This window comes from Myotis yumanensis, unplaced genomic scaffold (assembly GCF_028538775.1).
Source record: "Myotis yumanensis isolate MYYU_CA2020_CCGP unplaced genomic scaffold, mMyoYum1.0.hap1 SCAF_19, whole genome shotgun sequence".
Lineage (NCBI taxonomy): Eukaryota > Metazoa > Chordata > Mammalia > Chiroptera > Vespertilionidae > Myotis > Myotis yumanensis.
In genome coordinates, this window is record NW_027223770.1 from 3,244,508 (window position 1) to 3,261,491 (window position 16,984).

The 16,984-nt window shown below is 59.9% G+C and overlaps 1 protein-coding gene across 7 annotated transcripts in view; it reads left to right on the forward strand.

The window, feature by feature from the left end:
* The window catches only part of GRAMD1B (GRAM domain containing 1B), a 166,263-nt gene that overhangs the window by 95,842 nt on the left and 53,437 nt on the right, over window positions 1-16,984 (forward strand). Inside the window, exon 1 of one of the 7 annotated variants that reach the window (XM_070400031.1) lies at window positions 4,880-5,073. The exons of the other annotated variants lie outside the window; for them this stretch is intronic. Within the exon in view, the coding sequence (XP_070256132.1) occupies window positions 5,027-5,073 (47 nt within the window). The 5' untranslated portion in view covers window positions 4,880-5,026. Of the gene's footprint in view, window positions 1-4,879; window positions 5,074-16,984 lie in introns of those variants that run through there. 7 annotated transcript variants of the gene reach the window in all.

Sequence of the window (16,984 nt, forward strand, 5' to 3'; positions counted from 1 at the left end):
GTTTTCCGTATCTCTAAGGGAAAGGTTTAATTCAGAAAATGATGCTTACTTTTCCCTTGATTCCCTACACTCAATCACAGAAGAGCAGTTTGGGATTCAGCACCAATAGCTCAGCTGTGAAAAGGCGGAGGCGTAGGTTCCACCTGTGGGACCCCCCCCCAAGCTTAGTCGGACTACCCACAGCAGGGCTCAGACTGCGCTGACTTTCCCAAGGGTGGGGGGCAGGTGTGTAAAAACCAGCAGGGAAGGGCCCGCCTCTATTCCCATCAGCCTCCACTCCATCAGCCTCCACCCCCATCAGCCTCCATCCCCATCGGCCTCCATCCCCATCGGCCTCCATCCCATCAGCCTCCACCCCTATCGGCCTCCATCCCCATCGACCTCCATCCCCATCAGCCTCCACCCCATCAGCCTCCACCCCTATCGGCCTCCATCCCCATCGGCCTCCATCCCCATCAGCCTCCATCCCATCAGCCTCCACCCCCATCAGCCTCCATCCCCATCGGCCTCCATCCCATCAGCCTCCATCCCCATCGGCCTCCATCCCCATCGGCCTCCACCCCATCAGCCTCCATCCCCATCGGCCTCTATCCCCATCAGCCTCCACCCCTATCGGCCTCCATCCCCTTCCAGCGGCACCTTTCCTTCAAACAGGACGTCATGGGTAAGAGTGGGCCTCGGGCCTTGACTGGTTTGGCTCAGTGGATAGAGCGTCAGCCTACGGACTGAAAGGTCCCAGGTTCGATTCCGGCCAAGGGCATATACCTTGGTTTCGGGCACATCCCCAGTGGGAGGTGTGCAGGAGGCAGCTGGTCGATGTTTCTCTCTCACCGATGTTTCTAACTCTATCCCTCTCCCTTCCTCTCTGTAAAAAATCAATAAAATATATTAAAAAAATAAAAAAAAGAGTGGGCGTCAGGGAAGCAGGTTCCATGCACCTGCTCTGCTGTCTGCTCGTCACACACAGGAAGGTGTTGAACCCCCGCCTCCTGGTTTCCTCCTCAGCGAATGGGGGCTGAGCCCCTGGTGGAACCTGCTGATGGGCGTGAGTGAGACCCTCACCTTGGCGGCGTGGCCAGTGGCACTGCACATAGAAATCGCTCCTCCTAGTTCAGATCAGGTTCTTGGAGCCCAGGTGGCTTCTAACAGGGAAGGGAAGGTCGACATGGACACCGCGAAGGTGTGCCCAGGCGCTCCGACTGGCTGCTCTGGAGCTTCCTCGTGACCCGTGACGGTCCGCCGTGGGAGGAGAGGGCACGAGCACCTTCGGGTGGCGGAGGAGGGGGGTGCACAGACCTCACACCCGTGAGGAGTGGTTTCCCTCAGTCCAGACTCGCCACAGGAAGCCCTGGTGTTTTGCAGAAATAGCTGTTGTGCTTCACCGGTGTTGCCGCCAGTTTTCATTTATTGGACAGATATTCTGTGTCCGATGCAGCGAGAAGCGTGTTACTCGTATTTACCCCATTGAATTCCCACCGGATTCAGCAAGACTGTGTTATTGCTGTGACTGCTTTAAAGGAGAAAAAGCCTGAAGCTTAGTGAGGCTCACGTCTCAAAAGTCACATCAGTCACTGAGGCCCCGGGATCCGGGCGCAGGCGTGTCTGGTCTCTGCGCCTGCCCTGTGAGCCCCTTGCTGTCACCCTAAGCCACGAAGACACCCACACGGAGGGCGGTGCGGCGCTGTTTGGGGAGAACGGTGAATCTGCACTAGGTGGGTGAAGCAAAGCCTCGGAAAAGGTGGTAATTTGTCCCAAGTCTGAGTGAGCGAGTGCTGGCAGGCGGTCCAGTCCTGACACCGGCGCTGTCCCCCCGACTCCTGCGTGCTGGGGGACTTGCAAGGAGCAGCCTCCCGGCAGCATGACCCACAGAGCCCGTGACCGGGTTCTGCGCTGTGCACGGTGGCCCGCGAGGACAGGTGCTTCCCGTGCCGTTTAGAAAGCCCAGCAGCTCGGCAGCGTCGGAGGGAAGTCCCGTCGCTCCCTTTCCGATGAGGAGCCTGAGTTGAGTTGGGGGTCACAGGGTTGGGGAGCAGCAGCCCCTGGCTTTGCAGGCAGACCCGCCAAGGGCAGCAGCTCTCTGTGGCAGGAGGAGGCGGGGGCGGTGCCCAGCAAGGAGGCGTGCGAAGGGGCAGGACTGACGCGAGGGTGGGAGAGCGGCGCTGCTTGTTCCCAGGCCCTCCCAGCGCCCGTCCCGAGGAGCAGAAACGCCTCTAATGAGCGAGGTGGGACCAGACAGCCCAGACCCCGTGCCTCAGAGGCACCACGAGGTGGCCGCTCTCTCCGGCCGCGGGAAGTCCGTGAAGACCTGTGGCCACGAGTGGGGCGTTCGCCAGCAGGTGCCCGCAGTGCTCGCTCCCGCGTGGGCCTGGTGAGCAGGACACGGTGACGTCAGGGGACGATGACTGTGATCCCCTCCAGCATGCTGTCCTGTGCAGCTGCACCGGGCGGACAAACGTTTGTCCGTCCCTTAAGAACTACAAACAGTGAGAAGGCATAAGCCAGCCCTGTGCTCCCGAGCGTGGCCCGTGGGAGGGCAGCGTGGGCCTCACCTGGGAGTTGGTCAGAACGGCGGACGGCAGCAGAACGCGTGGGTTAGCGCGGTCCTGAGGCGACTGAAGGCGAGAGGCACTGAGCTGAGCGTCCCCATCGTCTTGGTGGCGTTGGTGTCTCCCGGCCCCGGGCGGGTTTCTCAGGCTGCTCCGTGGAAAGGTGGTGGTAGTTCTCCACACTCGCCCTCTGGTGCATGGGGTGTTAGGCAGCCAGTCCTCATGGGTTTGGGTGCGGGACCTGGATTCCCACTCAGCTGTTTCAGCCGTAGGACCTTCCGTCTTTCCAGGACGACAGCCTTCTGTTAGATGTGGTCACATGAGGCCCAAATACAGGCCTCACTTTACTGCGCTTCACAGATGTTGCATTTTTTTACAAATTGGAAGCAAGACCCTCCTCCAGTGCAAAGATGACGACTTGCTTTATTGCGGCACCTGCTTTATTGCAAAACCTTCTTTACTGTGCTACCTGCTTTCTCACGGTACCTGCTATATTGTGGCACCTGCTATATTACGGCACCCGCTATATCACGGTACCCGCTATATCACGGTACCCGTACCTGCTATATTACGGCACCTGCTATATTACGGCACCTGCTATATTACGGTACCTGCTATATTACGGTACCTGCTATATTACGGCACCGGCTATATTATGGTACCTGCTATATTACGGTACCGGCTATATTACGGTACCTGCTATATTACGGCACCGGCTATATTACGGTACCTGCTATATTACGGTACCGGCTATATTACGGTACCTGCTATATTACGGTACCGGCTATATTACGGTACCTGCTATATTACGGTACCGGCTATATTACGGTACCTGCTATATTACGGTACCTGCTATATTACGGTACCGGCTATATTACGGTACCTGCTATATTACGGTACCTGCTATATTACGGTACCGGCTATATTACGGTACCTGCTTTATCACGGTACCTGCTTTATCACGGCACCTGCTATATTGCGGCACCTGCTATATTACGGCACCTGCTATATTACGGTACCTGCTATATTACGGCACCTGCTATATTACGGTACCTGCTTTATCACGGCACCTGCTATATTACGGTACCGGCTATATTATGGTACCTGCTTTATCACGGTACCCGCTTTATCACGGCACCTGCTATATTATGGCACCTGCTATATTACGGCACCTGCTATATTGCAGTACCTGCTATATTACGGCACTGGCTATATTACGGCACCTGCTATATTATGGTACCTGCTATATTACGGTACCTGCTATATTACGGTACCCGCTATATTACGGTACCTGCTATATTACGGCACCCGCTATATTACGGCACCTGCTATATTACGGTACCTGCTATATTACGGTACCTGCTATATTACGGTACCGGCTATATTACGGTACCTGCTTTATCACGGTACCTGCTTTATCACGGTACCTGCTTTATCACGGTACCTGCTTTATCGCGGGGCTCTGGCATCGAACCCGCAGCGTCTCCAGGTGGGCCGTAGGTGACTGCCGAGGAACTCAAACAGGAGTGAAGGTGCTAGGAGGCCGTCTGTGGCGTGCACAGCCTTCACTGATGTTGGTGAGTGGAACACGTCATCTGAGCGAGCGTCTGTGGGCTGTCCCGGGCCCCGCTGCGTGTCATCGGGTGGACGGGAGAAGAAACCGCTTGAGGGTGCAGCTTAGGGTTTGGAGACCCAGGGCCCTGCTTTGTCACGAATGTGAGTGCCTCACTCACAGCTACTCTTTGTCTGTGAGAGTCTGACCCGCTGGAGAAGCAGGCATCAGGGCTGCCGTGGAGTCTGGGGGCCCCCCGCGGCCGCTGTCCTCTCTGGCAGCGGTGGTCTCAGGTCTGCGTCTGCTCCCCTCTCCCGCAGCTGGGCGCGCGCCGCTGTCAGCCTGCGGGGTGCAAGGCTGTTTTGCCTGGGCGCCTGCTTTGATCGAGTGCCCCCTCCCTGATCAGGGACCCCATACGCACCTGGGAGGTGGTGGGTGCAGCAGAGCATCCTCTGTGTGCTCTCTGATGGGGGCGGAGAGGAAGTCACGCCCGCTGCCCTGCCCAGCGGGAGGAATAACAGAGCTGGCAGGCTGCGCGGCACTGGAGTCGCATTATGTAAAGCGGCAGCGGCGGGGGTGCTCACGCGCTCGCGTGTGTCTGAGTGTGTGCGCGCGCGTGCCTGCGGCAGCTGGAGAACAGCTGTCTGGGAGCCAGGGAGAGGGAGAGGGGGAGCAGGGGTGAGGGAGAGGGGCCGTGGGAGCTGCATGACCACTCGGAGGGGCTGCAGGGGGAGGCGGGAGAGCAAATAAAGGGGAGCCATGCTCACAATGCAGAGCCGTGGGAAACCCCCGAGAAAGGAGGCTCCCCCCGCCTGTGAGGGCCCTGCCCCCCGCCCCCGGTAGAGCAGGGCTGTGGGTGGTCATGGAGGTGAGAGCCTGCCGCGTCCTCAGGGCCTGCTCCCCGCCCCACCCGCCGCCCAGTGCATGAATGAATGAGGCCTCTGCCTGCTCTGCTACCGTGCCCATGGCTTCCAGGTTAGTGCTGACTCGTGCTGCCGCTCGTGTGCATGTGTGCGTGTGCGTGTGCGTGTGCGTGTGTTTGCATGGGCGTGTGTGTGTGTGTGTGTGTGTGTGTGTCTTTGTTTCCTTGTGTTTGGAAGGGCTGGCCATGCCCAGGGAGGGAGCAGGGCCCGGGGCTGCAGGAGCGCCTGTCGTGCTGTGTGCTGTGTCCAGCCTGTGCCGCTGCTCGGAGCTGCCGAGGACACACGCCTTCTGGGGCGGAGTGGCCCGGAGCCCCTGTTCTTGCTTCTGTTCTGTGCGGGGATCTGAAGGCAGCGAGTGACGTGCTGCGGAGCGGCCGCGCTCTTCTCCCTGTCTCCCCCTCCTGATCCTCACTGCTGCTCCACAGAGGGAGCTTGGGCACTGAGGGTGGGCCCAGTCAGGAGGGGGAGTGGTTGGGGCCGGGGCCGGTGGGGTCGGCTTGCCCACAGGACTCACTCAGGACCCTCGGACTTGGCGGCGGCCTGAATTAGCAGTGCGCCACGGAGAGCTGGCCCGGCTCCTAGGGAGTTGCGGGCGGCCATGTGCGCCTGCTCTCCACCTGCCCACCCAGCTCGGGTGCCCCTGGTCGGGGAGACCAGGGCATGGTTAGCAAGAGGGGCAGCCTGGAGGGTTCTCAGGCAGGGGAGAGCCTGGGGGTGCTCGCAGGAGCGGGAAGTTGATAGCTCCCCTCTCCGGGAAATAAAGGGTTGTTTATTCTTCGGCTTAGCGGGCATTTGGCTCCGAGGTTTGCCATGTGTTTTCAGAAAACAGATAGTCAGTGGCTGGGCCTTACTCCCCCATGCCTCCTTGCATTGTTAGCTGTTGGCTTGATTTAGGCAAGTGGAGCGTGGGGAGGAATTGGAGCGCCCTGTGTCCCTGGGGACTCAGCCAGCCCCCACCCCCCACACCCCCCCACCGCTGCCAGGGCCAGGGAAAGGGGTCTTTGCCGCTTATCTTCTCTGACACTCCTTAGCAGACTATGCTGTTGTGAGCCCGCCCCCCCCCTCCCACCTCTCCTCACCCCAACCACCCTGAGCAGAGCCTGTGTTCTCTCAAGTTCAGAAACCGGTGGGGAAGCGGGCCATGGCAGAAGGAAGGGAGAAAGTGCCGTTCAGGGAGCTGCTCACGGCTGAGAGGGGCAGTGTCAAGGCCATGGAGAGCAGTGCCCGGTGGGGAGAGAAGGAAGAATGAGCCTTATCATCCCACCTACACAGAATCCTCCTCCTCAGATGTCCCCTGCGGGCGGCGAGCCTGCAGCCCTGCCTCCACTGTGGCGTCATCAGCACAGGTTCCTGCCGGTGGGGGGGGGGGGGGGGGGGGGCCGGGACGCCTCCCAGCTCCCAGGAAAGGAGGCCACAGCTCCCAGGCCTGCGGGTTAGACAGGCCAGAGGGCAGGGGGAGGCGTTCAGGCCGTGTGAGCCGTGCGGCCTCTGCTACAGAAACCAGTTTGCCTTGGACGGTGGAGGTGGCCACAGGCAAGATATGAACGAGTGAGCATAGCTGTTCCCAATAAAACTTTATGGACTCGGGAACCCATTTCATATCATTTTCACATGTCACGAGATATTCTTCCCTTTTCCCAACATTGAAGAATGTAAAAACCTCCTTAGCTCGTGGGCCATACAAAACCTGGTGGAGCCCTAGCTGGGTTGGCTCAGTGGATAGAGCGTCGGCCTGCGGACTGAAAGGTCCCGGGTTCGATTCCGGTCAAGGGCACATGCCCAGGTTGTGGGCTCGATCCGGAGTGTGGGGCGTGCAGGAGGCGGCCAATCCATGATTCTCTCTCATCATTGATTCTCTCTCTCTCTCTCTCCCTTCCTCTCTGAAATCAATAAAAATATATTTTAAAAAACAAGCAAACGAAAAACCTGGTGGTGAGCTGGGTTGGCCACCAGTGGTTTGCTGAGCCCTGAGCTGGCAGCGCTGAGCAGTCCTGATGGTGCTGGTCCTCCTGACAGAGGCGTGGCGGGCGCCGCCCGTGTGCACACACACCTCCCACTCCTGGACCCAGTTGCCTAACAACGTCGGCCCTCAGTGCTGCCCACATCCAGTCAGACCGGAAGCTCGGCTTCTCTGTGAGTCAGGGAGGAAGGGACTGGAGGAGGGACCGTGGGCTCAGGATCGACGCGTCCAACTCTGAGGATCTCGGGCTGTGGCCCTGCCTCCTGCCTGGAGAGCCCAGGCCCACTCAGAGCTACGGGCCGAGCGGGTTGAGCGCGCGTGGGTGCGGCCTCCTCCCTCCGGATGTGCACACATACGTCACACACACACGCACCCCTGAGCATGGGCTGCAGCCAGGGACTCAGAGCAGGGACCAGTTCCAGGTCCCCCCGACTCAGAAGACGACTCCAAAAATATGTGTTTGCGCTCCAATTCCCAAAGCACACGGCCGCGGCGTGCCCTGTCGTGGGCGCGTCCCTTCTCTGCAGCATTAGCGCCGTTTCTGGGCAGGCTCCCCCGTTTCAGGGGGATTGAGAGGGACTGGAATTCCTTCTGAGGAGAGTGGACCAGTGTCCGAGGAGCCCGGGGAGTGGCCGGGGAGGGCCAGGGGCCGCAGGTCAGAGATGAGACCCAGGGAGCGTGAGGGCCTGGTCAGGTTGCACATGGAAGAGGAAGTCGACTCAGTCTCCAATGCAGAGGGGGTAGGAGGGGACGTTTGGCCGGAAGCCACGGGAGGCAGTTTAGAGAGTTATCCAACGATGCAACGGGTCACATCACCGACTATGACAGTCGCTTGAGGTAAAATCTAAGCAGATTTGGGGAGATGCTGTGGAGAAAGGGGTTTTGCCTTATGAAGGTGGTTTGGGGATCAGACGGGAGGACAGGGGGGTGAGGGGGCCCAGCTCCGGAGGCGTCGGGCCTGGAGCTGGGCTGGAGGAAGGTGGTGGAAGTGCTTACCCAGGCTGCGTGTGTCACAGGCGCGTCCGATGGTGCAGGAGGCGGTGAGTGAGGCCGCCGGCAGCCGGGTTTGTGCCTGAGTGTACTATACGCTAAGTTCCCGTCCAGCCTCTCGGTGACTTGGGTGACCTGCAGCCGGCAGGTTGCTGACGTCTCTCGGCCTCTTTGTCCTCAGGTTTTACGATTTTAAGATAATGGTTACTCTCCGCCTTTTCTGTTTGATCTCTAGCAGGAACCTCACGGAGTTGGACTTGCATCCTCAGGGGTCTGAAAGGAATCGGTCAGGTGCATGGACCCACAGTGAGGTCCAGGGGAGTAGCCAGGGGAGGGTGCGGGTGCTGCTGTCCACCTCTCGTCCCCTCACCCCGCTCCCCACATGGCACCCTCCTCACCCCCCACCCTCCCCACCTTCTCCACCCCCCCTCACCCTCCCCACCCCTCACTCTTTCCACCTTCTCTACCCCCCACCCTCCCCGCCCCCCCACCCTTCCCACCTCCCCACTCTTTCCACCCTCCCATCCTTCCCCCTCCCCCCTCTCTCTCCCCTCCCTCTCCCCCTCACCCTTCCCACCCTCCTTATCCTCCCTGTTCTCCCTACACTCCCCACCCGGCACCCCCCTCACTGCTCCTCTGAATCCCATTAGGAACAGCCCCGGTGCCCGAGGTGGGGCTGGCAGAGGGAAAGCTGGTGCGGCCACGTCTGGTTTCTGGGTCCTTCAGCTGCAAGAGGCCGTGCCCTCCGCAGCTCCCCGAGTACCCTTGCCCCTCCGACCCCTCCGACCCCTCCTCTGGCATCCTTTTTGGGGGTAGGCAGCAGCCAACTCATTTCCTGGCGTCGTAGATGCTGAAGGTCAGAGGGCAGCGGTTTGCCCCGGACAGTTCGAAGGGAAGGCTGAGCCTGGCCCCTGGACAGGAGTCAGGGAGCTGCTCTGCCTGGAGTTTACATGCCTGTTTCTGAGGCAGGGCCTGCATCCTCAGCGCCGGGGGCGTCCCCATCACCCGGTGCAGAGCGAGGGCTCCTCAGCCACGTGTGGCGGGTTCAGCAGCACCGTTCTCTCGCTAGGGGGGGGCGGGGGGGGCCCTGGAGTGCAGCAGCACCTCTGTGCCTTGTCCCGTGGCTGCGGCCTCTCCGGGGACTGGAATGTCTTGTAGAGAAGGGCCTCCTGGGATAGCTTAGCCCCTTCTGCTTTCTCAGGCTCCGAGTGGGGCTTCTGAGGTCCGGTGGGTGGGGTTGCACTTGGATTCGCTGAGCTTGACAGTCAAGTTTAAAAGCGTGACGTCCCTGCCGTGGGCCGGTCCCATGCCTGATCGTGTGTCGTTAATCCGTGTGTATCTACAAAGACCATGACCCTGGTGCCACCTGGTCACGGCCTAGCAGGCCCTGGGGACGAAGACCACAAAGTTGGAGGCGCACACTGGGTGCCCAGTAAACGGGCAAAGACATCAAATCAGCTCGGTCAGCTTAACTCCTAACGACCATGGCGCTCAGAGAGAGCGGTGGGTACCGGTCACCAGGAACGATGGGGAAATAAGGACACAGACACGGAGATGTGAGGATCACGGCACTGACCGTCCCGTTAGAGCTGCTCAGACGTGCGACGGCCGGGCCGGGCGTTTGCACCCGGAGCCAGAGGCAGAGGCGCGGGCTGCTGCCAGGGCTGCTGGGGGACTCCCGCAGCAGGCGGGAGGGTGGATCCCCTGACCACCGAGGCCCCTCTGAGCTGCTCTGAGCTGCAGACATAGGATAGAGCAGTTCAGCCAGCACCGCCCGCAGGCCCCAGACTGCCTCCCCAGTGTTAGGTGTTTGCCCTGCCGTACGCAGCCTCGGGGACGGAAATTGGTCCTGTGTTTAATGGCAGCATCTTTGCTTCATAGTCACTTCCCGCCCAGCCTGTGGAAGTGGGGCCCCTGGAGGCATGGACAGCTGCATGCTCACCCCTTGCCGTGCAGAAAGGACGTTTAGAAACAGGATTCAGTTTCTTAACTGGGAATTCGCTTCCTATTTTGTTCCGTGAGCAATTACAGGAAGTCCTTTATTTGGGGATGCACTGTCTGTCTAATTAGGTTGTATTTTTTAAAAGATTCTCCTCCTCACCCTGGTCAGATGTGTTGTGATCACTTGACAAAGAACACAGGTGCATAGGAAGGGCACAAGACAGCCCAGAATTTACACTCATTCACACCGAGGTCTACACGACGCGGCCAGTGCCGCCGACAGTCTGGGAATGATGTCGTATTTTAGTTTTCATGGATCCAGAAGTCACACTAAGAATCAGTGAGCTGTTATTATAAAAAGGCAGATGTGCCTTGGCTGGTTCTGCTCAGTGGATAGAACATCAGCCTGTGGACTGAAGGGTCCAGGGTTTGATTCCGGTCAAGGGCATATGCCCGGGTTGTGGGGTCTATCCCCAGTAGGGGGCATGCAGGAGGCAGCTGCTCAATGATTCTCTCTCATCATTGATGTGTCTATCTCTCCCTCTCCCTTCCTTTCTGAAATCAATAAAAAATATATATTTTAAATAATAATAAAAATAAAAAGGCAGATGTGGGATCGGCTTCAGAAATAAATACCCGAGCTCTAGCTGGTTTGGCTCACTGGATAGAGCATCAGCCTGTAGACTAAAGGGTGGCAGGTTCGATTCCCGTCAAGGGCACCTGCCTAGGTTGCGGACTTGATCCCCAATAGAGGGCATGCAGGAGGCAGCCAATCAATGATTCTCTCTCATCACTGATGTTTCTATCTCTTCTTTCCTCTCTGAAATCAATAAAAATATTTTTTTTTAAATCTATATATATAAAACCCTAATATGCAAATAGACGAAACTGCCAAACAACCGGTCGCTATGACGTGTGCTGACCACCAGGGGGTATGCACAGAACACAGCGGGCATTGGCAGCAGGCGGCAGAGGGCGGAACTTGTTGGGAGTTGGCCGAGGCGGGATGGTAGGACAGGTGAGCGGGGATGCCAGACCAAGGCAGGGCGCTGGTCAGTCATTGGGGTGAACCTCTGGTGGTTACTGAAAATTCTTTGCTCCTGTGCACCACGGTCCCACCCAGCGCTCACACCCGCTGCCGCCACTCACACCCACTGCTGGCGCCTGGCGCTGGCACCAATTGCTCAGCACTGTCAGTGGGTGCGAGTGGTGGCTGCTGGCCCTGATCACCCCTCAGGTCTTCTCCACCTGCCCCTGCTCCTGAGGGACGGTCAGGGCCAGCAGCCGCCACTCGTACCCGCTGACACCCCCGGAGCCACTGCTCACACCCACTGCTGGCACTGGCCCCACTCGCTCCTGATGCTGGCGCCGGCCCCAATGGCTCCACGCTATCAGCGGGTGTGAGTGGGGCCAGCGCTGTCAGCGCATGGGAGTGGGGGCAGCTGGAGTGGGGCTGCCGGCAGACAGGACCAGGGGCTGTGGCAGGAGGGGCCAGGCGGGGGCTTGACTGTGCCCAGTGCACTCATGGCCCACAGGTCCTTTCGAGGTGCACGAATTCACACACTGGGTCCCTAGCAAATAAGTAAATATCTGAGACTGCGACAGTGGGATGAACAGCTTTAAAAAGCGTGCTCCTGGCTTCATGCCGCGCATGTCTGTGACCCCGTGCCACGTGCTGGCTGTACAGGGCCACAAGGAAGGGCTGCTGGGACAGGGAGGCACTCGGGTGGAGCGGCCTGCAGGACACGCTCCTCTGGGGAGGTGGCCTTTGACCTGAAGGTTGAAAAGGAACCAGAGTTCCAGGCGGAGGGACCCGTGCAGCGGTCCTGGGGCCAGGGTGTGGGGGTGTGTGCAAGGGGCAGACAGGCCCACAGAGACAGACAGAGTGAGGGGCGGCGGGACAGGTGGAGTTGGGGAGACAGTGAGGGGAGGCGGGACAGGTGGAGTTGGGGAGACAGAGGGGAGGTGGGACAGGTGGAGTTGGGGAGACAGTGAGGGGAGGCGAGACAGGTGGAGTTGGGGAGATGGTGAGGGGAGGTGGGACAGGTGCTGTTGGGGAGACAGAGGGGAGGCGAGACAGGTGGAGTTGGGGAGATGGTGAGGGGAGGTGGGACAGGTGCTGTTGGGGAGACAGAGGGGAGGTGGGACAGGTGGAGTTGGGGAGACAGTGAGGGGAGGCGGGACAGGTGGAGTTGGGGAGATGGTGAGGGGAGGTGGGACAGGTGGAGTTGGGGAGACAGAGGGGAGGTGGGACAGGTGGAGTTGGGGAGACAGTGAGGGGAGGTGGGACAGGTGAAGCCCGGGAGACAGTGAGGGGAGGTGGGACAGGTGGAGTTGGGGAGATGGTGAGGGGAGGTGGGACAGGTGGAGTTGGGGAGACGGTGAGGGGAGGTGGGACAGGTGGAGTTGGGGAGACGGTGAGGGGAGGTGGGACAGGTGGAGTTGGGGAGACAGTGAGGGGAGGTGAGACAGGTGGAGTTGGGTAGACAGTGAGGGGAGGTGGGACAGGTGGAGTTGGGGAGACGGTGAGGGGAGGTGGGACAGGTGGAGTTGGGGAGACAGTGAGGGGAGGTGAGACAGGTGGAGTTGGGTAGACAGTGAGGGGAGGTGGGACAGGTGGAGTTGGGGAGACAGTGAGGGGAGGTGGGACAGGTGGAGTTGGGGAGGCAGAGGGGAGGTGGGACAGGTGGAGTTGGGGAGACGGTGAGGGGAGGTGGGACAGGTGGAGTTGGGGAGACAGAGGGGAGGCGGGACAGGTGGAGTTGGGGAGACAGAGGGGAGGCGGGACAGGTGGAGTTGGGGAGACAGTGAGGGGAGGCGGGACAGGTGGAGTTGGGGAGACGGTGAGGGGAGGTGGGACAGGTGGAGTTGGGGAGACAGAGGGGAGGTGGGACAGGTGGAGTTGGGGAGACAGTGAGGGGAGGTGGGACAGGTGAAGCCCGGGAGACAGTGAGGGGAGGTGGGACAGGGGGAGTTGGGGAGACAGTGAGGGGAGGTGGGACAGGGGGAGTTGGGGAGACAGTGAGGGGAGGTGGGACAGGTGGAGTTGGGGAGACGGTGAGGGGAGGTGGGACAGGTGGAGTTAGGGAGACAGAGGGGAGGCGGGACAGGTGGAGTTGGGGAGACGGTGAGGGGAGGTGGGACAGGTGGAGCGGGGAGACAGAGGGGAGGTGGGACAGGTGGAGTTGGGGAGACAGTGAGGGGAGGTGGGACAGGTGGAGTTGGGGAGACAGTGAGGGGAGGTGGGACAGGTGGAGTTGGGGAGACGGTGAGGGGAGGTGGGACAGGTGGAGTTGGGGAGACGGTGAGGGGAGGTGGGACAGGTGGAGTTGGGGAGACAGTGAGGGGAGGTGAGACAGGTGGAGTTGGGTAGACAGTGAGGGGAGGTGGGACAGGTAGAGTTGGGGAGACAGAGGGGAGGTGGGACAGGTGGAGTTGGGGAGACAGTGAGGGGAGGTGGGACAGGTGGAGTTGGGGAGACAGTGAGGGGAGGTGGGACAGGTGGAGTTGGGGAGACGGTGAGGGGAGGCGGGACAGGTAGAGTTGGGGAGACAGAGGGGAGGTGGGACAGGTGGAGCGGGGAGACATCCCCAGGTCTGCCCTCTAGGGCTGGGGGCGGTCAGTGAGTGCGTCTCTAAGGGGATGTGAGCCTCTCCCTCCAGGAGGCTGGGACAGGGTGCAGACTAACCTTGAGCAGCCTTGGGTGAAGCCCCTGCCTGACTTCTGACCCTGGTTCTAGCATCACCACGTTTCCAAGGTGACCATAATCAGCTCCTCTTCCGAATGCCCACAGAGATGACGAGGCCTGGCATCCCCCGCTCCCCAGGCCTGGGGGACCCAGCCAGACTCGGTTTGTTTTTGCCGGAAGGGGAAGTGGGTCAGGCTGTTTGGCATTTCAGGCGCGGAGTCCTGGTTCTATTGCAGGCCCTGGTCTCCATGGAAATGAAAACTAGTGTTTGTCATGCCTGTTCCTGGACTGAATTCCAAACTCTGGGCTGCACAGAAGTGGCAGGAAAGCCCGAGAGAGGGGTGGGAGGGAGGCGGCCCTGCAGTTGGGAGGGGAGCCCTTCTCGGGTGAGTGGAAATGGCAACTGAGTGTCCGGCCCGGCCTCCCCGGCGCCCCGACAGCGCCCCGGAACCAAGGGAGCGGGAGTTCTGCTCTCACTCGGCCAGGGCTCTCTGTGGGCCTTGCCATATGGTAACTGGTCATAACTTCATCAACAACCGAAGCCACGGCTGGGGCTTCCCCCACCACCAGGAATTCATTCCGGCGTAAGTGGGTCCCTAATCAGCTGGACGCAGTTCCTGGTGGGCTCTGCCACCTCCCGTTCCCCTGTGAGATTTAAAAAGTGTTAGGCTTTCCATAGACACTCGAACGGGAAGAAGTGGGTGAGGAGCTTGCTGCTCACGGGAATGCCCTTCACTGCCCACACAGTGTCTACAGAGACAGCGCCAGCGAGGGACCGAGCCTGAGAGCGGGCGGCCTGGCCAGTGGGCCTGTGGCTGATGTCCGGTGGCCTGCGGCCGGTTAGTGAGCTGGAGAGCTGCCTGGGGCGGAACTAGCGTGAGTCCTGGTTCCGCCTTCTTGGTTCCAAATTCCAGGGCAGAGGGACCGGTCCCTGAACCGTATGCACTTTACCCAGAGGCCACTGGGAGAGCCCCAGGCAGTGTCCACAAGTTCCCCAAACGGAGCACAGGACGTTCCTCTGCCCATCATGCTCGCGGGGGCGTTGGAGGAGGCCGTTCTGTGCCCAGCTCTGCGGCGGGCACGGTGTGAGCTGCGGTAGGAGAGGCGTCATCTCAGGAGCGCCTGCCCGGCTGAGAAGCACCTGCTGCGGCCTCCGGCCCAGGGGCGCGGCGACAGGGCACATCCCGCTCCGTGGGCCCCACCAGCGCCGCGAACTTCGGAAGCGTGCAGTGCTCCTTAGTCAGGGCCCGGCCTCTTCCCCTTCGCTTGTCAGCGAGAAAAGTGACAACAGCCAACACAACATCTGCCTGGTGTGAATGAATCAAAAATGTACCTTTTTTGGTCAGATCGACGAGAAGTCTCCTTTCTGTGCCGCGGAATTTCGGTAGCCGGTTTATGAGCCCCGAGGTGGAAAGGGCTGAAGATGGCTGCTCTGCGCCGTTAAATAAAAGCAACAACAAAAAACCTTGTCCTGGCAGCCAGGTGGCCGCGTGCGACACCGAACTGTCTCCCTCCAAGGACTGGCCCCAGCGGTGGCGCTGCCGCCGGTTGGCTCCCGGGCGATGGGGGTGATCGCAGAGTGTGCGCCAAGCGTGGTCGCGGGAGCTCCTCTCAGGGGAGCAGTAGTACATTTCTCACCCTTTCGAGCCCAACCCCATCCAACACCCTAAAAAGTGGGGGAGCACTGAGACTTGCCTGTGCAGCTGCCTGTGAACCCTGGGGGCAGCTTTGCCCCCTCTCTGGACGGCCCCCCAGTCCCTCTGCACTGTGCTCTCCAGGGTCCCTGGGGTCCCTGCGGCAGCGGCTTGACTTTCATGGGTAAAGGGGCCCAAGACCCGGAGGTCCCGGACGTTACGGCAGCAGGGAGCGGCCCTGGCAGGTGTTTCTATTAGGTGGCTGGGTGTTTTGCATGTGTATATGTATATATATATTGATTTTTTACAGAGAGAAAGGGAGAAAGCTAGAGTTAGAAACATCGATGAAAGAGAAACATCGATGAGAGAGAAACGTCGATGAGAGAGAAACGTCGATCAGCTGCCTCCTGCACACCCCCTACTGGGGATGTGCCCGCAACCAAGGGACATGCCCTTGACCGGAATTGAACCTGGGACCCTTCAGTCCGCAGGCCGACGCTCTACCCACTGAGCCACACCGGTCAGGGCGATGTTTTGCTTTCTAAGGAGGCCCAGGGGAATTGGGCCCCCGCTGGGATTTGGGATTTGGACCATTTCCTCCTCTGCTCAGTGCTAGTGGGTCTGTCCTCCCACCGACGTGCTGTGGTCTCATGAGGGAACAGACACTGCTGAGTGACAGGCCGGAGTGCAGAAAGGAATTGAGGCACCGTCACTGCAGGGCGTCCGATAAAATAAGCTGAATTTGGAGCCTGTGTAGGTAGACAGCAGCAGGGAGGCATTTGCAGGGAGCATGTAAATCTCATGCAAATGTTATGCAAATACACCTGTGGTCTTTCTAGCTCAGACACTTGAGCATGTGCTGTGGGAGAATTCATAGTGGAGCTGGCGAGTTCGCAGGGTGTTTGCAGTGATGCTGTAAAGGACTGAGGAGGCGTATGGATGAACCTTCGGAATTGGCACGGGATGGGAGGGGACATCATCCCCCCGGTGCTGAGTGGCAGCCAGACCCTGAGAACCGCGTCTCCGGCTCAGCCGGCTCAGCCACAGCAGCTCCGGGCTCTGCACCACGGTTCCGGCTCTGCACCAGGGCAGGTGTGACATGTCAGCTGCCTTTCTGTTCCAGCAAGTCCCCCTAGTGGTAGACACCAAGGACACAGCACTGACTCCTTGGTCCTCGTAAGACTCGTCCTCGGGACAGTGACCCTCGTTCTAGAGGACAGCAGTCAGCTGTGGTGCTGATTTAACATGCAGGTTCGTGAGCCCTCCCCCAAAGTGGCCGCGAATTGAGGGGGTGGGGCTGGGGTTCTGCGCTTTAAGGAGCCACCCAGTGTATCTGGTCCCCGTCGTGGGGTGATGCTTGGGAGGGGAGGGGCAAGGATCCGTGTTCCACACGCCCCAGAAAGGAACAAAGGCGTTTGTGATCAGACCGCACTCATACTGAGCGCTCACTGGGTACCAAGCACCTGTACTGTACTTACATTATTGCGTTATTGGTCCTGGGAGGGAAGCATCAGTGTCTCTCATTCATCCAGTAAGGAAAGGGAGGCGTAGAGGCCAAGGTCGCCCAGCAGGGGGCAACGCTGGCCTCCGCCCTGAGCCTGGGCCCACGCAGGCCTCAGCACACAAGGGTTTCCTGTGACCTGGCTTTCTCCCTTTTTGGTTACGTGGCCGCCTTGGAGGTCGGGTGCATGGGGAGGGCTTGAGGCAGGAGCAGTGCCTGCAGGGAAGCCAGTTAGCCCTGCTGATCTCC